Genomic DNA, 23,083 nt, shown 5'->3' on the forward strand with positions numbered 1-23,083 from the left:
CGGCGCCTGCTTAATGCGGCCCCCAGGGGAAGTGAGGTCGACAGACCAGTCTTCCCCTGGGGTGTTCGCGCGATATTAGGTCAGGCAGGTTGGGATAGGCTGGGGGGTGGGGAGTTAGGGAGGGTACATAAGGGGACAGGGGAGGAAGTTCTTCCTCTTCCTGACCCCGGTGCCGCAGGGAGCAGTTAGTTTGTGGTTAGTGGTGGGAGCGGATCTTTCAGGGCCTTGTGTCAGGGTTGGCTGTAGGGTTAGTAAGGGTGTGGGTTAGGGCGATGCTGGTGCCCCAATGTGGCCTTTAGGAGGAGTGCTAGCTTTTTGGCAATCGAGTGCGAAATTAAGCGTTTTGCCGGCGGGCGCGCTCTCCCCTGGGGCTTCACATACGCGTTACGCGTGAGGCGCGAGGCTGCCGGTTCCCACGCATCTCGCGGGCGGGACCTAGTTGCCGAGTCTAAGGCATTGCGCGGGGTGCCAAACCTCACGCATCTCGGGGGCGTGCACGGGGTGCCGATTTACACGCATCTCGCGGGCACAGCAGGTAGGGGTCTCACAGTGCGCAGGACCTTGGGGTCAGGGAGGCCATGGCAACACCGGAGGCGGTGCGGGAGGCTCTGCGGGTGTTGGGGAAGGCTGGTAGGGCGGACCTCTTGCGGCCAGGAGTTTTGGATCAGGAGTGCGTCGGCATGACCCAGACGTCGAGGCCTGCGTCAGCGGGTGTGGCGGCGGAGGTGGTGGCTTGCATGGATGAGCCGCCACCGGCCCGATCAGGCGCAGGAGGGAGGGGTAGGGGCAAGAAGCAGCCGGAGGCGCCTCTGCGCGGAGGACGGCGTAAGAGCCTCCCTGCGCGGTTGGTGGATGTGTCAGTGGGGGTTGGGGGAGGGTTGGAGTTGACGGCGGGGAGCGGCGCTGCGGACTTGGGCCGCCGGTCATGCATGTTGGCAGCCCAGTCCCCTCGGATTCGGATGGGGAGGGGCTGGATCTGAGGGATGTCGATGGGGCCATGAAGGAGGATAGTGAGGCCAGCGGCCGGGAGAGCGATGTTGGTTCCGAAGTGTCCGCGGGCGAGGAGTTCACGCTTGCGCTGTCGGAGAGGGAGTCTGAGCCGGAGGTAGGGGGTGGCCCGTCAGGGGAACAGCCGGTGGATTTGTCCAGCGGCAGGAAAGGGGTAGAGGGCGCCCGTCCCCAAGGGAAAGGGCCCAGCCAAGACACTATGCCAGCAGGCAGGGGGGGCTCACCCGAAAGGGGGGGCGCTCTGCCCCACAGCGGGAGGCGGAGGTTTGTAAGGAACCCTCCGGGCAGGACATGTGGTACGCCAGGTGGGCGAACATGACCGAGGAGGAAAGGATGCGCGACCAACGTCGCATAATCAAGGAATCTGAGCAGGCGTGGCAGCATTTGTGCGCTGCCAAGGAGGCACGGGCGGGTGGGCTGCATGGGGGAGAAGGGGCCCCGGTACCTGCGCGTGGGGCGGGAGCGGGTAGAGGCCGTGGCGGGGGGACCTCCGGGTCACGGGGTGAGTGGGTCTGGGTAGAGGGGTCAGGCACTGCTTTGGCGGCACAGAGACCTGGCGGCACTGGGTCCTCCCCGAGCGCAGACGGCTCAGGGGGGGGGGGGGGGGGCGGGAACAAGCCAGCGGTGAGTGCTGGCAGAGGCAAGGGAGGGCCGGCGGGGCGCAAAACGGCCTCCAAACGCCGGGACGAAGCAGCAGGGGGGTCCGCGGCGGCCTGCCCTACACCGAGGGAGCGCGCAACTGCAATGCTGGAGTGCGAGTTTATACCTGGAGTGCGAGGGAAGGGTGCGAAACGAGTGGTGAGTGAGGTGCGCAGAGTGGCAGCGGTTGAAGTGGATGAGGAACGGTTGGACTATAAGGACGAGGATGAGGAGTTGAAGGAAGGTGAAGTGCGTGACGAGGAGTGTTGGGTGAAAGGGGGAGCGTCAACAAGCAGGATTGGTGTTTTACAGGCGGCACAGGACGGAGCTGGCCGGGCGGCCAAAAGGAGTCAGAAGCCGGCGGAGGCCAGGAGGACGGAGCGTGGAGCTCCAACGACTTTGGCAGGTGAGGGCGCATGGTGGGATGCCTAGGACGAAGGTCCTAGAGGGTGGCGCAAGAAGGCCTGCCGGTCGGTGGGAGTAGGGGATGGCTCTGTGCTGGATGTGGGGGCCTTCGGGGACACGGGGCCCGTTCCAAAGGATGGTAAGAAGCAGGTTGTGACGGCCAGCGCGCAGACAGACACTGCGGAGGATCAGGGTGGGAAGGAAGATGGATTGGATAAGCTGAGGAAGAAGTTGCCTTACATGGGTTTGGCGATGCCACTCGGGTCACATTTGTCGGAAAAGACAAAGGCCAGGATTTGAAAACACGAGTATGTGGATGTTTTCAAACTTTTACATAGAGAAATTCAGGCGAAGGAAGGGTCTAAGGAAGAGGAGTGGGAGTTGACCAGGCGGCTGAGGGTGCCTGTGACAATGGAGAACTGGACGTCGGTGTTCTTGATATACGCGAGTATCTATTGCGAGAAGCATGCGGACAGGGCGATAGCATTGTTCAAATATATGGATGTGATACGGACGGTGGCTTAGTAGTCAATGAAGGCTTTGTAGCTGGAGTCGAAGAGGTTTTCACATTCCAGTGCAGTCAAAGTTTGTAAAGGGTTTTGGGGCTCGATGGACGTGCAGGTTCAATGACCATGGGTGGGAGCTTTGTTGGCTCAGAGGTCTTTGGTCATTGCCGACCAGAGCCCGAAGGCAGCAGAAGCCCTGGAGACGGTGATGACATTGACACAGGACTAGATCCCTGACAAACTCAGAGGTGGTGCTCTATGTGCTGTGCCGACCATACCCACAACTCCGGTGGAGGTTTGGGTTTGGAGGTTGGTGGTCACGGAAGTCGAGAGCGCCCTCTCTTCTTCCTCATGGTCTGAGTCACTGAGAAAGACTGCCCCTGGACTCGGGATGGTTGGAATACCTGTTGGCCGGTTTCCGGACTTTCGACTTCTTGAAGGGCTTGCTTTGCGAAGATGTCAGGTGCATCTTCAGTGGATTGCGGACACATTTTTATGTGTGCCCACACCTCTCCCGTTGGTATCGGAGGGTTTTCTTCAACCAGAAGGCCAGGCAGGGTCATAAAGGGTGAGGCATAGTTTAGAAACCTCGTGACGGTAGAGCTACAGGTACTTCACGTGGCACTGTGGACAGTACTGGTAGGGAGTCATTTCCATCACTATTTGCATCCACCCCACCCCATCACCACTGCTCTTTAGATCAGACACTTGTTATAGTGCTTTTTCCTTTTTCCTGTGAATCTTTTTTCCAAGAGTGCAAATATTGTGATCCCAAATTTATGCACACTGCTCAATATGATGACAAAAAATTCAACTGTGATAGACAGGAATCGCAATCTTCGAATTGCGAATTTCAACTGCAAAGATATACAAAGATTTACAGGTTTGAAAGCCCAAAAAGGCTTTTTTTTATAAAAAGCAACAGAACAGATTTTCAGTAAACCAATAAAAGCTTGCTTTCTCAGTAAAATTCTAACTTTCATGCCAAACATTCCCAATGCAGCTGAAATGGGAAAGCACATTTATTTTCGACCCCAGTTAACTTTTTAGGTCTCGCGACTGTTTTGCAGTGCGCAGCGAGACCTCTTGTACTGGGTTTCAAAACGGACCTAGAAATCGCACACGATCGTGCGTGTGCTTTTCCTTTTGGCCCACGCTATTGGCCTTTGAGTGCGTCTTTTTATCAAAGACAGCACGCAATTGGCCAATGGCGGGCGCATTGCTCCGGCCATGGCCTATTGGTGTCAGTTACCCGCACCGGCCGTCATGTGGTTTCAATTATCGTGCCCAGACACAAGCGCGAGAATTGATACCACAGCGTTCGCTGTGGCGCGCGCGCACGCACCACTCGTTCTTTTTTTGGGTCCTTTTCACAGGGAAGCAACTAAATGAAAGAAGGAAAGAGAGGTTGTAAACCGTTACTTCAAGTCACGGTTTTCGGTAATTCATTTCATATTGCCAGAACCAGCCTGTAGCAGCCTCAGTTCCCTAAAGATTAAAATAGTGGCCTCAGATCAGGAGTGCGATTTTTTTCTTCATTCATGTATTCATCAGCCACGCATAGAACTATTTCCCAGAATCCTTTCTTTGCCTCTGTTTTGGTTTGATATCCAGCTCGGAACCCTTTATATGATGTCTGCGTGTCTCGGCAAGGTGGTCGGGGAATTAATGCACGTAAATGTCATACTCCGATTGAAGAAAGACCTGCTCGAAAGACCCTAAGAAAATGTGTCTGTTCATTTGGTTGCTGAGATCTGGACAGTCAACCGGTTTCCTCAGAATGCAGTTAATAACTGCTAGTATGCGACCGCTGTGTACTCGCTCTCAGAACACTTTTATCATTCAGATTGCTGGAGAAGGTGCCTCTGAAAAGGAACAGACAGTGAGGTGTGCTGTGAATCCAAAGGCGAGAAGACATCTAAACAAGCCTTCTTGCCAGGGTGCCTGCTTACCTGAAAGAAAGAAATGTGCACAATGGGTCAATCTGCAAATGTAAAGGGGGCTTGGAAGCTGGCATTGGCTTTGATTAGTGTCATATGGAATTGAAGCTCCGCCCATATTTTTCATTGGCTTGCGTCATTATCCTTTGTAAATGTTGGCTTCTGGTTTGTTAATAGGCTTATTAGTCCCTCCTTAGTCTTCTGTGGTTACCTCCCATGAGGACTGGTCGTTTTACATGTGTCCTAGCTCAGGAGCTTTCATTAGCAGTTCAGAGAACTATTTACTCACTCAATGAACACAGCACTCACAGGACGCCAGCTTTAGTAATGGCACTCAGCGGATCCCAGCTTCAGTAATGGCGGCCGCTTCCTGACAGACTTTGCATTTGCATTTCTTGTTTTATTTGTGGCTCACTGCATGACTTTACTTTGTGCAATTTAGTTACTTTTATTTAATAAAGTAATAGCGGCAGCACGAGTAGGCACAGCTTGCAAACTCTTTGCCCCTCCTTCGTGTTTTAGTAACTTAGCTCGGCGCCTGCTTAATGCGGCCCCCAGGGGAAGTGAGGTCGACAGACCAGTCTTCCCCTGGGGTGTTCGCGCGATATTAGGTCAGGCAGGTGCCGATTTACACGCATCTCGTGGGCACAGCAGGTAGGAGTCTCACAGTGCGCAGGACCTTGGGGTCAGGGAGGCCATGGCAACACCGGATGCGGAGGCGGTGCGGGAGGCTCTGCGGGTGTTGGGGAGGGCTGGTAGGGCGGACCTCTTGCGGCCAGGAGTTTTGGATCAGGAGTGCGTCGGCATGACCCAGACGTCGAGGCCTGCGTCAGCGGGTGTGGCGGCGGAGGTGGTGGCTTGCATGGATGAGCCGCCACCGGCCCGATCAGGCGCAGGAGGGAGGGGTAGGGGCAAGAAGCAGCCGGAGGCGCCTCTGCGCGGAGGACGGCGTAAGAGCCTCCCTGCGCGGTTGGTGGATGTGTCAGTGGGGGTTGGGGGAGGGTTGGAGTTGACGGCGGGGAGCGGCGCCGCGGACTTGGGCCGCCGGTCATGCATGTTGGCAGCCCAGTCCCCTCAGATTCGGATGGGGAGGGGCTGGATCTGAGGGATGTCGATGGGGCCATGAAGGAGGATAGTGAGGCCAGCGGCCGGGAGAGCGATGTTGGTTCCGAAGTGTCCGCGGGCGAGGAGTTCACGCTTGCGCTGTCGGAGAGGGAGTCTGAGCCGGAGGTAGGGGGTGGCCCGTCAGGGGAACAGCCGGTGGATTTGTCCAGCGGCAGGAAAGGGGTAGAGGGCACCCGTCCCCAAGGGAAAGGGCCCAGCCAAGACACTATGCCAGCAGGCAGGGGGGGCTCACCTGAAAGGGGGGGGCGCTCGGCCCCACAGCGGGAGGCGGAGGTTTGTAAGGAACCCTCCGGGCAGGACACGTGGTACGCCAGGTGGGCGAACATGACCGAGGAGGAAAGGATGCGCGACCAACGTCGCATAATCGAGGAATCTGAGCAGGCGTGGCAGCGTTTGTGCGCTGCCAAGGAGGCACGGGCGGGTGGGCTGCATGGGGGAGAAGGGGCCCCGGTACCTGCGCGTGGGGCGGGAGCGGGTAGAGGCCGTGGCGGGGGGACCTCCGGGTCACGGGGTGAGTGGGTCTGGGTAGAGGGGTCAGGGACTGCTTTGGCGGCACAGAGACCTGGCGGCACTGGGTCCTCCCCGAGCGCAGACGGCTCAGGGGGGGGGCGGGAACAAGCCAGCGGTGAGTGCTGGCAGAGGCAAGGGAGGGCCGGCGGGGCGCAAAACAGCCTCCAAACGCCGGGACGAAGCAGCAGGGGGGTCCGCGGCGGCCTGCCCTACACCGAGGGAGCGCGCAACTGCAATGCTGGAGTGCGAGTTTATACCTGGAGTGCGAGGGAAGGGTGCGAAACGAGTGGTGAGTGAGGTGCGCAGAGTGGCAGCGGTTGAAGTGGATGAGGAACGGTTGGACTAGAAGGACGAGGATGAGGAGTTGAAGGAAGGTGAAGTGCGTGACGAGGAGTGTTGGGTGAAAGGGGGAGCGTCAACAAGCAGGATTGGTGTTTTACAGGCGGCACAGGACGGAGCTGGCCGGGCGGCCAAAAGGAGTCAGAAGCAGGCGGAGGCCAGGAGGACGAAGCGTGGAGCGCCAACGACTTTGGCAGGTGAGGGCGCATGGTGGGATGCCTAGGACGAAGGTCCTAGAGGGTGGCGCAAGAAGGCCTGCCGGTCGGTGGGAGTAGGGGATGGCTCTGTGCTTGATGTGGGGGCCTTCGGGGACAAGGGGCCCGTTCCAAAGGATGGTAAGAAGCAGGTTGTGACGGCCAGCGCGCAGACAGACACTGCGGAGGATCAGGGTGGGAAGGAAGATGGATTGGATAAGCTGAGGAAGAAGTTGCCTTACATGGGTTTGGCGATGCCACTCGGGTCACATTTGTCGGAAAAGACAAAGGCCAGGATTTGGAAACACGAGTATGTGGATGTTTTCAAACTTTTACATAGAGAAATTCAGGCGAAGGAAGGGTCTAAGGAAGAGGAGTGGGAGTTGACCTGGCGGCCGAGGGTGCCTGTGACAATGGAGAACTGGACGTTGGCGTTCTTGATATACGCGAGTATCTATTGCGAGAAGCATGCGGACAGGGCGATAGCATTGTTCAAATATATGGATGTGATACGGAAGGCCCAATTGCATTTTGGGGGCTTTGCTTGGTTGAGTTATGATGAGGAGTTTAGGGCCAGGATTAGTGTGAACCATGGGGCAAGCCATGGGGTGACATTGATCAGGAGCTTTGGGTGCAGTGGATGTCTTCTACGCAGGCGGCGGCATCTACTCATACGGCGAGTGGTCACCCGATTGCGTACCGGCCTTTTCAGCCTCGTCCCGCCCAGTCTGGGGCGGGGGGTCAGGGAGTGTCAGGAAGTCAAGGAACGTGGACAGGGGCTGCTGGATAGCAGTACAAACCTGGAACCACTGGGGCCTGCTGGAATTTTAATAAAGGTTTCTGCACGTGACACCCATGTAAGTTTAAACACGAGTGCTACGAGTTGCATCAGTAAAGGCGAAAAATCTGGGCTTCCTGTGTGATGTCGACCTCTCCCTTAGTCCCCAGATCATTGGGTTGACAGGGAAATGTTTCGGCATCCTTAAAATGCTAAGGAAGTTCCTCCCTTTACTGTCCCTCCAGCACAAAAAAATCACTGTGCAGGCCCTGATAGGGTCACGTCTTGACTACGTGAACGCTCTTTATCTGGGCCTCCCTAAATATCTGATGGCCCGTTTGCAGGTGGTGCAGAATGCGGCGGCCAGAGCCATTTTTGGACTCCCGCGAAGGGCGCGGGCTTCGGAGCTTCTAGAGCAACTCCATTGGCTTCCGATCGCCAAGAGAGTCACTTTCAAGATTCTGACTCTGGCTTTCAAGGCGCTTCATCGTATTGGCCCAAACTATCTTTGTAAGCGGTTCGCCTTCTATGTCCCTAGAAGAACTCTCAGGTCTGCCTATGAGGCCAAAGCCGTGGTTCCTTCCATCAGGCGCACTCGAATCGGAGGTCGCTCCTTTCGTTACCTTGCACCGCGTTGCTGGAACGATCTCCCTCGATCTTTAAGATTGGCTACCAACTTGCTAGCCTTCAGAAAGGAGCTAAAGACCTGGCTTTTTTCCCTGTAAATCCCGTCCCTTCTTGGAGCACTGTTATGCTGTAAACTTTTCCTTGTTTCTCTCTTCGCCAAAGCGCCGGGACACTCCTTGGAGTAGCCGCGCGCTATAGAAGAGCCAATTTAACATAACATAAGAGTGCTCCAAGTGTGGGGGGCGTCACCCGGTCACACAGTGCCTTACTCTTGCCACACCTTCAGAACAGTGGAAGATTGCCAAGGGTAGGGGTCAATCTGGGCCGAAGGGCCCCTACTCCGGTTAAGGTGGAGGCCATGGGTCCATGGCTCTCTAGGTACCCTGATAGAGAGGCGGCTTTGAAACTTCATTGGAGGTTTGTGGAAGGATTTCGGATTGGCTATCAGGGTCCCAGGGAGATGAGTTGGGCGGAGAACCTGCGTTCGGCGAAGGAATTGCCTGAGGTGGTGGCGAGCAAGTTGCGGAAGGAGGTCTTGGAGGGTAGGATTGCTGGCCTGTTTGACACGTGGCCAATGTCAGACCTTATCATTTCTCCACTGGGGGTGGTTCCCAAAAAGGAGCGAGGGGAGTTCAGACTGATTCACCATTTGCCGTGGCCTGAAGGGAGTTCGGAGAATGACTTAATCGCAGAGGAGGATTCCAGGGTGTTGTATGCGTCGGTTGATGATGCCGTTGACTTGGTGAGGGCTTGCGGGAAGGGGGCAGAGTTGGCCTAATGCGATATCAAGTCGGCCTTTCGCCTCCTCCCCATTCACCCGGCGGATTTTTCGTTGCTGGGCATGCAAATCGAAGGGGGCATCTTTGTGGATATGGTGCTGCCAATGGGTTGTGCGATTTCTTGTGCGCTGTTTGAAACCTTCAGTTCCTTTTTGCAGTGGGCTTTTGTGGAGAGGAGTGGGCACCGGCTGGTGTCGCACTTTCTGGATGATTTCTTGTTCGTCGGGAAAGGGCTGACGGGAGAGTGTGGTGAGGCTCTGGGACAGTTCCAGTTGTTGGCGCAGGAGTTTGGGGTTCCATTGGCACCAGAGAAGACGGCGGGGCCTAGATGTTGTTTGACCTTTCTGGGAATTAAGTTGGATTCGGTGGCGTGGCAGGCGCGGCTGCTGGTGCAGAAGGTGGCGGAGATACAGGATGTTTTGACACAGGTGATCGGCGTTCGCAAGATTGACTTGAGGTCGGTGCAGCGCTTGCTCGGTTTGCTGACTTTTGCGTGCCGGGTGGTGAGGGCCGGGAGAACGTTCTGTAGGCGCCTCGGCATGGCCATGTCGGGGGCGGTGCTCCCTCACCACAGGGTCAGGGTCACGATGGGAGTCCGGTCGGACTTGCGTGTTTGGTTGGTTTTCCTGGAAGAATTCAATGGTGTGTCCCTGGATTTTGCAGGCGACAAGATGGTTTGGCAGGTGCAGCTCTACTCTGATGCGGCGGGTGCGGCAGGCTTCGGAGTTTTCTGGGACGGGCGTTGGTGTGCAGAGCAGTGGCCGGCTCATTGGCTGCGACAGGGTAGGAGCATTGCTTTTCTTGAATTCTTTCCCCTGCTGGTGGCATTGGTGGTGTGGGGGCCGGAGTTCCGGAACCGGTCGGTTTTGTTTCATGTGGACAATATGTCAGTGGTGGAACTGGTGAACAATCGGAAGGCAAAGGATCTGCGAGTGCTGCGAAGTTTCATGCTGCTCTGCTTGCGTTTTAATGTGCTTTTCTGCGCGCAACATGTGCCTGGGGCGAGTAATGACATTGCGGATGCGTTATCTCGTTCGCAGTGGCAGCGCTTCAGGAGGCCGGCGCCGGGAGCAGAGGCTTGCAAGACCAAGGTGCCGGAGGGTATCTGGGCCTGGGGGGAGTAAGAGTGGTGGGTTTGGTCGAGAAATCTATAGCTGAATCCATGAGGCGAGCATACAGGTTGGCATGGTCTGAGTTTGGTGCCTTTCTGGGTTGGAACAGGGCTGCGTGGGGGTTGCCGCAGAGTGACTGTGAACGGGGAGTGGTGCGTTTTGTTTTGGAGTGCATGGACAAAGGATTGTCACAGACTACGATAGCTGGCAAACTGGCTGGCATCTCCTTTTACAGCATGGTTTACTTGGGTTTTGAATTGGCCAGGGCGTATTTGTTGAGTCGAATGTTGAAAGGTTGGGGTCGCATGAGGTCAGAAGGGGGAGGGGGGGAGTTGCCGCGTGAAGCGATCACTTTTGAGTTGTTGACGAGAGTGCTGGGGGAATTGCCCCACTGCTGTTATGACGATGGGGAGGTGGCGTTGTTCCGATTGTGCATGGTATGGATGTTCTTCGGGGCATTTCGGGTGTCGGAGTTGTTGGGAGTGCCTGGGGCTCTGGGGCGTTTGTTTGAGGATGTGAGGTTGGACGGGGCCCGGCTGGGTATATGGTTGGGTCGTTCAAAGACGGACCAGGTTGGTCGAGGCAAATGGGTGTGGCTGAAGGAGAGCGGGTGTGCGGGTGTGTGCCCTGTGCGTGAGTGGACGGCCTTTTTGGGACGAGTGCAGAGGTCGGATGGAGAGATTTTTGTGCATACTTCTTTGAGGCGCTTGACGTCCTTTCAGTTGTTGGCAGTGTTACGGATGGCTTTGCTGAGGATTGGCAAGGACCCAGTGCGTTTTGGCACTCATTCGTTTCGTATTGGTGCGGCCACGGCGGCGGCCGGGTTTGGTTGGTCCTGGGAGGAGATTCGGAGAATTGGGCGCTGGAGGTCCCGCTGCTGCGAACGCTATGTGCGTAAATGAAGGAGGTCGGAGGCAGGGTAGCTGCGGTTGTGTTACAGATCTGTTTGCTGTGGTGTTAACCTCTTTCTCTTCGTAGGTTGCGTTCGGGGCTCAGGGGCCAAGACGGTTACCTGGATTGTTGGACACTCCTTTGTACACTGGGCATCAAAATATGCGGACAGGCAGGTGTACGGTCGAAGCCTGGGCCTGCGGAGCAGTCATCACGAAGTCCATTGGTGGGGTAAGAGTGGGATGCGTTGGGGCGACTGGTTGCCCTGGCTGACGAAGAAGGTGTCTCAATTGGGTTGTCCGGACATGCTGGTTATACAACTGGGAGAAAATGACTTGGTAAAACTGTCAGGAGTGTCCTGGTTACATTTGATGCAGAGGAATCTGGAGGCAATGAGGAGCAATCTGGCTGGCGCCTGTATTGTTTGGACAGAGTTTGTGCCACGAAGGATTTGGAGGGGGGCACTTAAGCCTGCTGCCATTGAGAGGGCAAGGCGGAAATTGAATAGGGCGATGAGACTTTTTTGTGATGCTCATGGAATCAAAGTTCTGGCACATGTTGGGCTCGGCTTGAGGAGCCCCATCTCTTCCGCGACGACGGTGTGCACCTTTCGCACATGGGAAATGCTTACTATCTAATGGAGATGCGGGTTACCATCAGCTTGTTGTGGAATGAGTCTATCTGGTGTAGGAGGGATTGAGTGCGAAAGGTGCACGTTTGGTGGGGTAGGTAACCGCCCTCCGGGGGTTCCCTGGGTGGCAGAACTTGGGAGGGGTGGGGAGTCCATGACGGGCAGAATCACCCTTCCGGGGAGGGGGTTACAGGTGCAGGATGGGGGGTGTGGTAGATGGAGGTGAGATGACGGGAGATGCTGGAGGAGGATGAAGGTGAGAGGGGAAAGTGAATGGTATGCGTGAAGAGGTCGTGGTGTGAATTGGAGTGAGTAGTGGAGTATGTGAATGGATGATGTTTGGAGGTCATGATGTTGGGGGGATTGTTAACTGTTATTGATGTTATGTTGAAATTTGGTTGTCATACCTGTCCTAATAAATGGCCTTTTACGCTAAGACATGCGTGGAGTGGTTATTTGCGCGATGCGGCCCCCAGGGGAAGTGAGGTCGACAGACCAGTCTTCCCCTGGGAGTCTTCCCCTGGGGTGTTCGCACGATATTAGGTCAGGCAGGTTGGGATAGGCTGGGGGGTGGGCTTAGGGGTGGGGAGTTAGGGAGGGTACATAAGGGGACAGGAGAGGAAGTCCTTCCTATTCCTGTCCACGGTGCCGCAGGGAGCAGTTAGTTTGTCCGCCCTCCCACCCTACAAATTTTCAGGAGTGGGGTAGTGACAAGTGTTATTGGTTTGCTATAAGTTATTTGGCGTGCCAGTTTAGGACGGGTTGACATTGGGAGAGTGTTTGCAGAACTTGGGAGGGGTGGGGAGTCCATGACAGGCAGAATCACCCTTCCGGGAGGGGGTTACAGGTGCAGGATGGGGGGTGTGGTAGATGGAGGTGAGATGACGGGAGATGCTGGAGGAGGATGAAGGTGAGAGGGGAAAGTGAATGGTATGCATGAAGAGGTTGTGGTGTGAATTGGAGTGAGTAGTGGAGTATGTGAATGGATGATGTTTGGAGGTCATGATGTTGGGGGGATTGTTAACTGTTACTGATGTTATGTTGAAATTTGGTTGTCATACCTGTCCTAATAAATGGCCTTTTACGCTAAGACATGCGTGGAGTGGTTATTTGCGCGATGGGCATTGCTCTATAACTTGTAAGCACGCTCCCTTCTCCCTTCCATCCCCCACTGCACGGACGCCTGCGAAGCAGTCGCTGTCTTAAGGCACCCACTTTTATAAAACACAGCAGCCGCCTCCTAATTGACAACAATGGCGGCCACTTTTGTTTTTCTCTTCATGCCAGCTCGCACAACTTCTTTCGCCCTTCCTCCGGTGCCTCTCTCCATATCGGAACAGAGTCTGTGAAAGAGATGGCTCTTGAGTCTGGCTTATGCTTGGTGGTATCACCTGGGCATAAAGCGGGCGCCACCTTTCTTTAGTTTTGCACGCCGCAGCGTTTTCCTTAAAGCTACACTTGCTTTTCCCCTCCCGTTTCGCATTAAGAGTCCTCCTTCCACTCGGCATAAACTCAACCTTTCTCTTAAGGATGCGACAATGCCTCTTCAATAATCATTCCTCCTACCCTGCATTTGCTGCTCTGCCCGGCCTCCTCCCTCCGTCCCTGGGGGTCTCCCCGCTCCGCCATGGCACAAATCTGCCTGCACTTAGTAAGTGCGTATGTTGTTAATTAAACGCACTCATTTGTTAAATAAGTAAAATAAATATCTAAGAATGCAAGGCAAGGACGGTCTGACTTTCTTCTGCAAACATAGCAACAATAGTTTGAAAACTGCGTTTACTAAGAATGCATCTACTGACCTGTATCTTGTGATCGTTATCGCTTTTTGGGGTTTTCGATCTATGTATATTATCTTGAACATATTTTTTCTTTTAAGGCAGAGACTGGCAAAATAGTAGTTCAGTTGAGCCAACTGAGGAAGTGACTAGCAAGCCCTATTCCTCTGGTCCCACCCTGTAGACCGTTGTATTCAGACTTTCAGGTTTTAAATGTTCCGTCTGTGATAAGGAAGTTGTTGAACAGTTTTTAAAGCATCACATCCAAGAATTCTGACAGCGTTGTCAGGTTTTGGAAACATCCACCTGATCCACATTTTAAAAGTCGGGGTAGCAAGGCGAGAGAAAAGATGCTTTAAATAACTGCAGAGATGTTTGTGCGGATTGGGTTGTTTACTTTGACGTTAAACCCTTCTGCTTCCCCTCTTTAAATGGTCGTTTGACCAGATCGGAGCAAATCAATTTGTTCAGCATCTTTTGGTGCTTCATTACCATTTATTAATGATGTCCTTTCGGCGCGCAGCTGAAGGTGTGGTACAAACTCACCTTCCCGGACCTTAAGTATAGCTTCACAGGCAGGTTAGTTCTTGCCTATCGGTTCCCCTACTCTGCATGCCTTTATCAAGTCTCTTTTGTGCTGCTTCTTTCTAATGGTTTCCATATCCCTTTTCTGCTATGAACTTTCAACACTTCTCGTCTGCTGGTGTCACTCATTCCCCCCACCTTAGAGTTGCTTCTTCCCTTTTCATGTAAAGCAGCGCTCTTTTACCTGGGCCTCTTCTCCGTTTGGAACTAGTGTTCTCTGGTGTGTTGCAGAACCCCTATGACTCTGGTGTGTCCACCCATCATGGGGAGGGGTGTCAAACGTTAAGGGCAAATAACAAAGAAAAAACTTTAGCGGTAAGCTGTTCTGCACCATAACTACACAGAGGTGGTTTAAAGTGTTCCAGGACTTCCACATTCAGTGGGTAATTAGTTTAATGTTCATGACTTCATTGATGATCACAGAATTCAGAAGTACTAGGATTTTCGATCACCTTTTTCATCTACTCATTCAGCCATCCTTTCTTCCTACCATGCATCCTGTCACCCTTTCATATATCCATCCTGCATTTCAACCTTCCACTCATCAATATATTCACCCATCCATCCTTACACTATCAGTTTGTCCATCCTTTCACCCCTTCACCAAGCGCTCCTTTCACTTTTTCCATCCTTACACCTTTCCATCTGTTCTCCATTTAAACCTTCCATCTTTTCTCCCTTCCACTTATCCATTTTTGCACCCTTCAATTATAACTATCCTTTTCTTCCTGGTTTCCTTTCACATTTCCTTTCCTTCCACCCTTCCTTACTCATCCCATTTTTTTTACCTCAAACTACCCATCTTTTTATCCATACTTTTCCCCCCTCATCTTTTCCTGTCCTGCTTCAATTTGCCCCCGCTCTTTGTTTTTCTCTATTCTCATCTTTCTTCTTTTTTAGTTTCCTTCACTGGGCAGCAGCTCGAAGGCCACATCCCTCTGTTGTGGTTTTCCTTGACAGTGACATTTATGGGAATTTTGCCTTTCCCACAAATAACAAATTAATGTTCTAGTGGCACGCAGTTCACCAGCCCATTGAGCCAAGAGGCAGCCCCCGCTTAAGCTGCTATCAGGTTTCCTACACTACTGGGTAGAATGGGCAGGAGGTCCTCATTCTGGAACACCTTTACCGGATGCAGGCAAAGGCGACAGACATTTTTTGCTGACAATCAGTTTATTGCTCTTCTATAACAAGCATTGATAATGCATCGGTTTTGCCTATGTAATTAATAAACAGCTGTTTTCAATTATCGTCCGGGAGAAGGAAAGCGCTCCCTGACAGATGACACAGGAGTGGAGAGGATGTGGTGCAGAGGGCAAGAGCTGCTGACTCAAGCGCTGGGGATCCCAGTCTAATCTTGGCTCTCACAACATCCTGTGTTTCTATGCAAATCATTTAATAACTTTGGGTGATAAATTGTTATATAAATATGCTGCAATAGTAAAAGGCAAAACATTATGAAAATAGAGTTCCACCAAAGCGGATGTTAAAAGTACTTAGGCCGCGGGAAACTGACAATAGAAGCAGAGGAGGAACAAGCATTGGTAAATGCAGGAAAATATGCTACAGACAATAGAAATTGAGGGAAGGTAAGTGGCATGCACAGGTACCAATGAGAAGCAAGAAAAGAGAGCAGGCGTGACATAATTCCCTTTTAAGTTTATATTAAAAAGAATAGATTTCTAGAAGGGCTCTAAGTGAAGATTGACCAAACAACCAATTCAGATTAAGAAGAAATCAAGAGAAATGCTCATCTTATCTCCGACTTCTACTCCAGCATGAAAATAATTAATTCATGCATCAGTCTCCAAACATACAAACTGATTGGCATGGGCAGTCAATTGACTATGCCTCACCTTTGAACTGGGGTGGCAAGTGAGCTAAAGAACGATGATGGCTTCAACCCGAATCTGTGACTGAGGGTGAGTGTTTGAAAAGTTTCAGCACTCCATCCATCATCTCCTTGTGTTTGCTTTATGCCTCACCTTTATCAGACCTACTCAGGATCCGCTCCTGTCGTATAAATACAATGCTCTTGATCAATGTGGCTGCTAGCATCACTGTACAATCCGTAACTGCTGTACGCACCACAGATGCTCTCATTTCTCAGCACCCGCTTGCAGTATGCTTCAAACACAAAACTTACGTGTAAAGGTCTGTTTGCTATGTGGTACATACTTCTGCTGCTAATCCACAAATCCCTTCCATTTCAAATACTGGAAGAAAACTTAACTCTTTCAAGATTTCCATGGTCACAATAAGCCAGGCTCTCATAAGCAAGTAATTACACCATCGGTCATCTATTACAAAAAATATAAGAGTGCTTCACACACATTTCCATAATATGAGTGCTTCACTTATGCATTCATGTTTGTTGACTATACTTTCCTAACATTTACATGTGGATAAACTAAGCGTTAAGGTCTGACCTGAACACTTGAGAAGGGTTACAAAAAACCCCACCAATTTAGTACTTTGTTTGTTCAGTACCCTTTTAAACAATTGCACAGTGTAACACTCCTTTCTAAATCTTTTTTTTTTTAAACCATGGCAATGGGATACTTTGAGCATTTTCCCACACCTTCTGTCACACATATACCAATGTTATGCAGGCACAGGGTACATGGATGTGAATACAAGCTTCTGGAATGCACTGCCCAATGTTTATGAATACTCACTAAATTATGCGATTTTATAAGATCACTTCACTTGCATTACGTTCCACAAACTACTTCACAGGGAAAATCCACTGGCCCCATTTGAATTCAGAATAAAGCATGCTTTGTGTATGCATTCGGAGCTTCCACCATCGCTTCGTAAGGCAAACAAATTCTGGATTTCTCCAGGTGCGATTGGATGCGTTTTGGTATGTAGCAATTTATTAGTGTGCTGGAATAAATAGGAATTAATACTTAATCCATCATCAAAAAAAGAGTTGGATTTGCACCTGCAAAAACTTCACAATTTATTCCTGTCATTCTGCAGGACATTTTCACACGTTTTCTTTAAAAGCAACTTATAACAAACTTCCTTCTGAGTACCAATACTTATTTTCCTTCGGGTGGTTATTTATATTAAATCTACCTTGCGATGGAATTCTTTAATTTGACAAGAGTAGTGATAAATATTATGTCTTTAGAATATACATCGAGTGGACATTTCGCTCAGCTCTTTTAATGGTTTTAAATTGTTATACCGTCACTCTCATCCCCAACATCCACTGTGATTCTAGCCTTGAGCTTGGTAGACTTGGTTCATCGCTATCCTAGATTAGGATCTGTCCATGTGAGCTGGAAATTTGAGAGTAGCATAATGAACCTTTGCTTTTCCTCCTATTTTCTGCTAATGACCACTGACATGCTTGCACCATCAGTACTAATGAGCAGAATTCTGCTATCCTTTAAGTGTGTTCTCTACCCGTTTTATGTTCAGTTACGTTACTCGAATGTGAGTAGATCAGTCTGACAATATTATTGCTTCATAGCAGTGTCAGTTGTACCTTTCCAGTGTGAAGGCCTACTTACCTGTAATAATGTTTTTGAAGCTTGGGGCCATTATTGCCCCTGTATTACGACAATAAGTGGTTGGGCTGGGAAATCCAGATGAATGTTTTTAGGGAGTCAACCAAAGGCATAGTCTACATGACCAAGATAACATTGACAACAACCCTACCATGACAAGAGTGAAAGAGCCATGTTTAGATTCTAGTTGCCAGAGTCTGAATCACCCTAAGATGATATGTCTCGGGTACAATGTTAAGCCCATTGGGATGTTTCGTGCAGCACACCTCCTGTGGAGTTGAGCGTTGGGTTACTAGGCATAAGGATCATCTGTTGTCATGTGGACTGTGAATAATGGTGGTTCTTTGAGATATAGGCCTCCTACCTTGGTTTCAGAGTGGTGTGCCTGGAAGGCTTTATGGATTTCTCATACATCTGTAGGATTGTAAGCCACCAGTTGTCCAGCAGCTGTAGCTATTAAGATGTTGCTGACAATGTGGTGTACCTGAGCTTCTTGGATATCTGTGTGATCTTTTCCCTGATATAATTACAGTGAGTGGTACTGTGTATGATTAAATTACATAGAGTAATGAGTATGATTTCAATACACTGTGGGCACGGATATAATTCTATGAGGTGGAAGGTACATATAAAGTTTCTCGTTACATTAGTGGGACACAAATCGTAATATGTAATGGATTCTATCACAGCGACGGCATAGAAATCATTGATATCTTGTTCTGGTCACAGAATAGGAGGCACAGATGTAAGCAGATTCTGTGCTTGCTTCCATGTTGCTCCTTTTATGCCCGTGGTAGTTACATTTAAATAAGAGATGAAAACAAAGATGAGCGCAGTAAAATGATTGGTAAACTCAAAAGACATTCTGTTTGCATGAAGAGTTATTACTGGATGGACAGGACTCGTGAACACAAACTATCCATCGTATCCAACAAGTGTTTACCAACTATAAATAATTATCAGCTTTATTTTATGGCCATAGCAGTTCAATTCTCAGAGACAATACAAGGCGTTTCTCAATTACTTTCTCTCCTCAAAACTCACAGTTCAGTTCCCATGTCTGCCCTTTCTCCGTGACAATCTCATCTGCTCAGCATGCTGATCACTACACTTTGCAGTCACACCTTCCATGGCCAGCATGGTACAAGTACGCCTTAAATATTCAACTGTTAACTGCCCCTTTCCTACGCTCAGCATACTATAGCTATTTCAGCATTCGTTCAACACTCAGCAACCATCCCATTAGTTACACCGCTGTCCTGGAACCTCCTGTTCTTTGCTTTGAATATATCATCTACCTTCTGGCTGCTCTACAAGCTTTGGTATGTATACAGGTGACATACTATAGCAATATAATGAATGACTTGTACATTGAGGGGAAAAGTGTAAGTATTAAGATATTTAACAAAGCTCAATAAATCCGTCAATAATCAACTTAGATATTCTGTTCAGACAATAATAATTAATAAAAGATTTCAGTATCTTCTATACATAAATATTAAAATATTACAGCTCCTGTCCCAAAGTCTCTTGCAGAGAGAATTATGCCAGATCAGAGTCCATCGCAAGCACGGAGACCTCTGGGCATGTGCTCTGCACCAGTCAGCACACTACATTTCCAAGTATATGATGTGCAGGGGGGTGTGCTCATCACAGTTCTGCATCAATGGTGTGCAAGGGACACAGTAAAATTACTCTTTGCAGATGATCATTGCACTAAGGAGTAAAAAGTACAGCTCCAGGGAAACGATTCCGCATGAAAAGCCACTCCTGCAGCCCCAGAGAATGAATCTTCGAGGTGGGGGAGAAGAGTCTAATGGTCCCACCCAAACTTCAATCAATCACCTAACTTTTGCATCGAACTTCTGCAACATCACACCAAATGCTTAAAATGTGCTCACCTTTGAAACGGAATTAATAGAATTGGAAACAGCAAAATTAGCTGTTAACGATCAACATCCAATTAACAAACGAAAACACAAAACAAGGCAAAAATATAGAAAGGAGACATCAAGGGAAAATCAGGAAAACAAATCAAAGAGAAGAAAACCAGAACAGCGTGATTGACACAGTAGTCACTGAAAGATGGGATACAATTTAAAGAAAAAACACATAAAAGACAACAGCAAGACAGACAAAAATGAAACGAGCGTGCAAGAGTCAGAAAGAGGTTTTAGCAGCCTATTTCTCCACAAGTCCCTGGATTTCTGTTTACACCCTTTGATCTCAAGAGAGACTCTGTTCATGCGATTTCACAAGAATACCAAAGCAGTGGCGAGGTGAGGGAAAGGAGCAACACCTACGCATCAACAACTTCAAAGGACTCAGAAAAGCAACGTGCTCTCTTCGGTGCCTCTTGACACTCAAAGTTATCACATTGGCCAAGAAGCGGAGACCTGTGTATAAAAATAACCAGAACAAAACCTAAAACCTGTTTAAAAGTCAGTCTGTATGTGTAAGGGCTGGCAGGGTCATTTCGTCTTGGGCTCCACGAAAAACTTGTCACCGTCGCGGATACCGTAGGAGTGCAGGGCCCTTGTGCTTAACTTCATCTCCTCAGGTCCGAAGGGCGCCTCCCGGTCCAGGTAGTACAAGCGCATGTTGTTAGTGGATAACTGCACCACCGGTTTTAGTTGTTTTTTCAAGTCTGCCACAGTCTGGTCTAGGCGGATGCTCATTTCCTTCATCTTCTCTTCGAAGTGCACTTCAACCTTGGCCTTGATCTGGGGCCGGAGGTTCACCTCTGCCAGCGGGGCAAGTTTACCATACTTTTTCACTAGTTCCTGGTACCTAGAAAAATGTATGAACATCCATTTCATATGCGCTTGCAACAATGATGATTACTTCAAAATAAAAAACATTTCAAAGGTATTTTAACTCAAATGTACAACATCAGGAATTACCAATATGGGAAGAATGTTTGGTAATTGGATAAACAAGTCACTATTTTATGTTCTTTTGCAACTATTTTAGTTATTCGCTAAGACTTTTCCTTAACCTCCTATTGAAAACTTTAGGGTACCGTAGACGCGTACAGGCCTTGCAAAAGTTGCAATCACTAACTTAGTCAATTATCATTTTTAGGGTGAGTGCTTTTCTTAAAGCTACAATTCGAGACAGGAAAACAATGGTGCATTATTTTTATGCTATGTAATATTGCAGGGGATGATGATGATGATGCTGTTTAACTAATTTTATGACCAATTTCAAGTGTACTGTATTGATATATGTCTTTTATGGCCATGATTGACCGAATAAAGATTATTTGATGACAATGATGATGATGATGGTGATGATGATTATATGCAAGTCTTTGGCAATAGGCTGTTGACCACCTCAATCCTGCGCTAAAGGTAGATGGTAACAGGACAAGACTGCCAACTAAGTTTTTTGTCATCTTTTGTAGAGCAATACTCGGGCTGCCATACTATGCATGAGTTCAGTGTATTAAACAAAACATAATGTCAATTTGCCAGCCTTGTTGTTCTTTCATAGTTTTTGAAACCAGATTGAAACCCCGGAGGTCTATGTATTTTGTGATCTCAGTCGTGTAGTTCTGCTGCAGACTGACATATTGTTGGTAGGCAGTAGCATTTAAGACCAACACATGACTTTATAAATAGTGGTAGCTTCATCAATAAACAAGTTACTTACCTTCGGTTAACACCATATCTGGTAGAGACTATCTAGCCGCAGATTCCTTACCTTAGAAATATCCCCAGGTGTCAGACTGGATCCGGAAAGTTTTTGTGAGCAGTTCCCCTGCACGTCGATAGGTGGCGTAGTTCGGCTCAGAGTGGCGTCGTCATCCACGCTGGAAGTGATGTGTGCAGTGCCTAAATAGGCACCACCCCAGCACGCAGAAGTCAGTTTCCTCTCAGGACTTTCCATGCAAGGAGTGCGGAGCCACGAAGAACACTGACCACTGGTGTGGAAAACAAAGACCTGAAAGAGGAACAGCTCCATCCCTAGAAATGTTTCACAAAGAGGGGAGGTTGGGTGGGTCGGTAAGGAATCTGCTGCTAGATAAGAGTCTCAATCAGATAAGGTATTACTGAAGGCAAGTAACTTGTTCATCTGATAATAGACTTCCAGCCACAGATTCCTTATCTTAGAATAGATTCCAAGCAATACCTCCCCAGAGCAGTTGCGTCACTAGGGGGGTGCGTACCGCACCGGGTGACACCCTCACATGGGGTCACGCCATCTGGTTACGCGCTGTGTATGTAACACAGCTCTGCAGCCTCGCCTCTGCTCTGTGTCTATTTAAACTTATCCTCAGTGGCGCGCGCACGAATTCAAAGCACATTATTTCATGTGTTTATTTCAGTCACTTTGAGAAAAGCCGAGAACTGTGAGGGAGAAACCATGGGTGGGGTGAAGAAGGCGTTGAGGAAAGGGTTAAAAGAGCAGCAGGCGAGGGAGGGGGTGCCGGCGGAGGGGGAGGGATGGTGCAGGCAGAGAGGGAGATGGTGCAGGCAGAGGGTGAGATGGTGCAGGCAGAGGGAGAGATGGTGCAGGCAGAGGGAGAGATGGTGCAGGCAGAGGGAGAGATGGTGCAGGCGGAGGGAGAGATGGTGCAGGCGGAGGGAGAGATGGTGCAGGCGGAGGGAGAGATGGTGCAGGCGGAGGGAGAGATGGTGCAGGCGGAGGGAGAGATGGTGCAGGCGGAGGGAGAGATGGTGCAGGCGGAGGGAGAGATGGTGCAGGCGGAGGGAGAGATGGTGCAGGCGGAGGGAGAGATGGTGCAGGCAGATGAAGAGATGGTGCAGGCAGATGATGAGATGGTGCAGGCAGATGATGAGATGGTGCAGGCAGATGATGAGATGGTGCAGGCAGATGGTGAGATGGTGCAGGCAGATGGTGAGATGGTGCAGGCAGAGAGGGAGATGGTGAGATGGTGCAGGCAGAGAGGGAGATGGTGCAGGCAGAGAGGGAGATGGTGCAGGCAGAGAGGGAGATGGTGCAGGCAGAGAGGGAGATGGTGCAGGCAGAGAGGGAGATGGTGCAGGCAGAGATGGAGAGGGTGCAGGCAGAGAGGGAGAGGGTGCAGGCAGAGAGGGAGAGGGTGCAGGCAGAGAGGGAGAGGGTGCAGGCAGAGAGGGAGAGGGTGCAGGCAGAGGGTGAGAGGGTGCAGGCAGAGGGTGAGAGGGTGCAGGCAGAGGGTGAGAGGGTGCAGGCGGAGGGTGAGAGGGTGCAGGCGGAGGGGAGATGGTGCAGGCGGAGGGGAGATGGTGCAGGCGGAGGGAGAGATGGTGCAGGCGGAGGGAGAGATGGTGCAGGCGGAGGGAGAGATGGTGCAGGCAGAGGGAGAGATGGTGCAGGCAGAGGGAGAGATGGTGCAGGCAGAGGGAGAGATGGTGCAGGCAGAGGGAGAGATGGTGCAGGCAGAGGGAGAGATGGTGCAGGCAGAGGGAGAGATGGTGCAGGCAGAGGGAGAGATGGTGCAGGTAGAGGGGAGATGGTGCAGGCAGAGGGGAGATGGTGCAGGCAGAGGGGAGGTGGTGCAGGCAGAGGGGAGGTGGTGCAGGCAGAGGGGAGGTGGTGCAGGCAGAGGGGAGGTGGTGCAGGCAGAGGGGAGGTGGTGCAGGCAGAGGGGAGGTGGTGCAGGCAGAGGGGAGGTGGTGCAGGCAGAGGGGAGGTGGTGCAGGCAGAGGGGAGGTGGTGCAGGCAGAGGGGAGGTGGTGCAGGCAGAGGGGAGGTGGTGCAGGCAGA

General features: G+C 50.8%; 1 protein-coding gene and 1 pseudogene across 5 annotated transcripts in view; one reads left to right on the plus strand and one right to left on the minus strand.

The window, feature by feature from the left end:
• Positions 1-1,752: 1,752 nt before the first annotated feature.
• Positions 1,753-11,553, plus strand: LOC144824271 (uncharacterized; annotated as a pseudogene).
• Positions 11,554-18,306: 6,753 nt separating this feature from the next.
• TBCEL (tubulin folding cofactor E like) overlaps positions 18,307-23,083 on the minus strand; it is a 526,320-nt gene continuing 521,543 nt past the window's right edge. For all 5 annotated transcript variants that reach the window (XM_078682152.1, XM_078682156.1, XM_078682157.1 and 2 more), the window contains one exon: positions 18,307-20,158. In XM_078682152.1, coding sequence (XP_078538278.1) covers positions 19,840-20,158 — 319 coding nt within the window. In that variant the 3' untranslated portion in view covers positions 18,307-19,839. The remainder of the gene's footprint in view (positions 20,159-23,083) is intronic.

This window comes from Lissotriton helveticus, chromosome 3_1, assembly GCF_964261635.1.
Source record: "Lissotriton helveticus chromosome 3_1, aLisHel1.1, whole genome shotgun sequence".
Taxonomy (NCBI): Eukaryota; Metazoa; Chordata; class Amphibia; order Caudata; family Salamandridae; genus Lissotriton; species Lissotriton helveticus.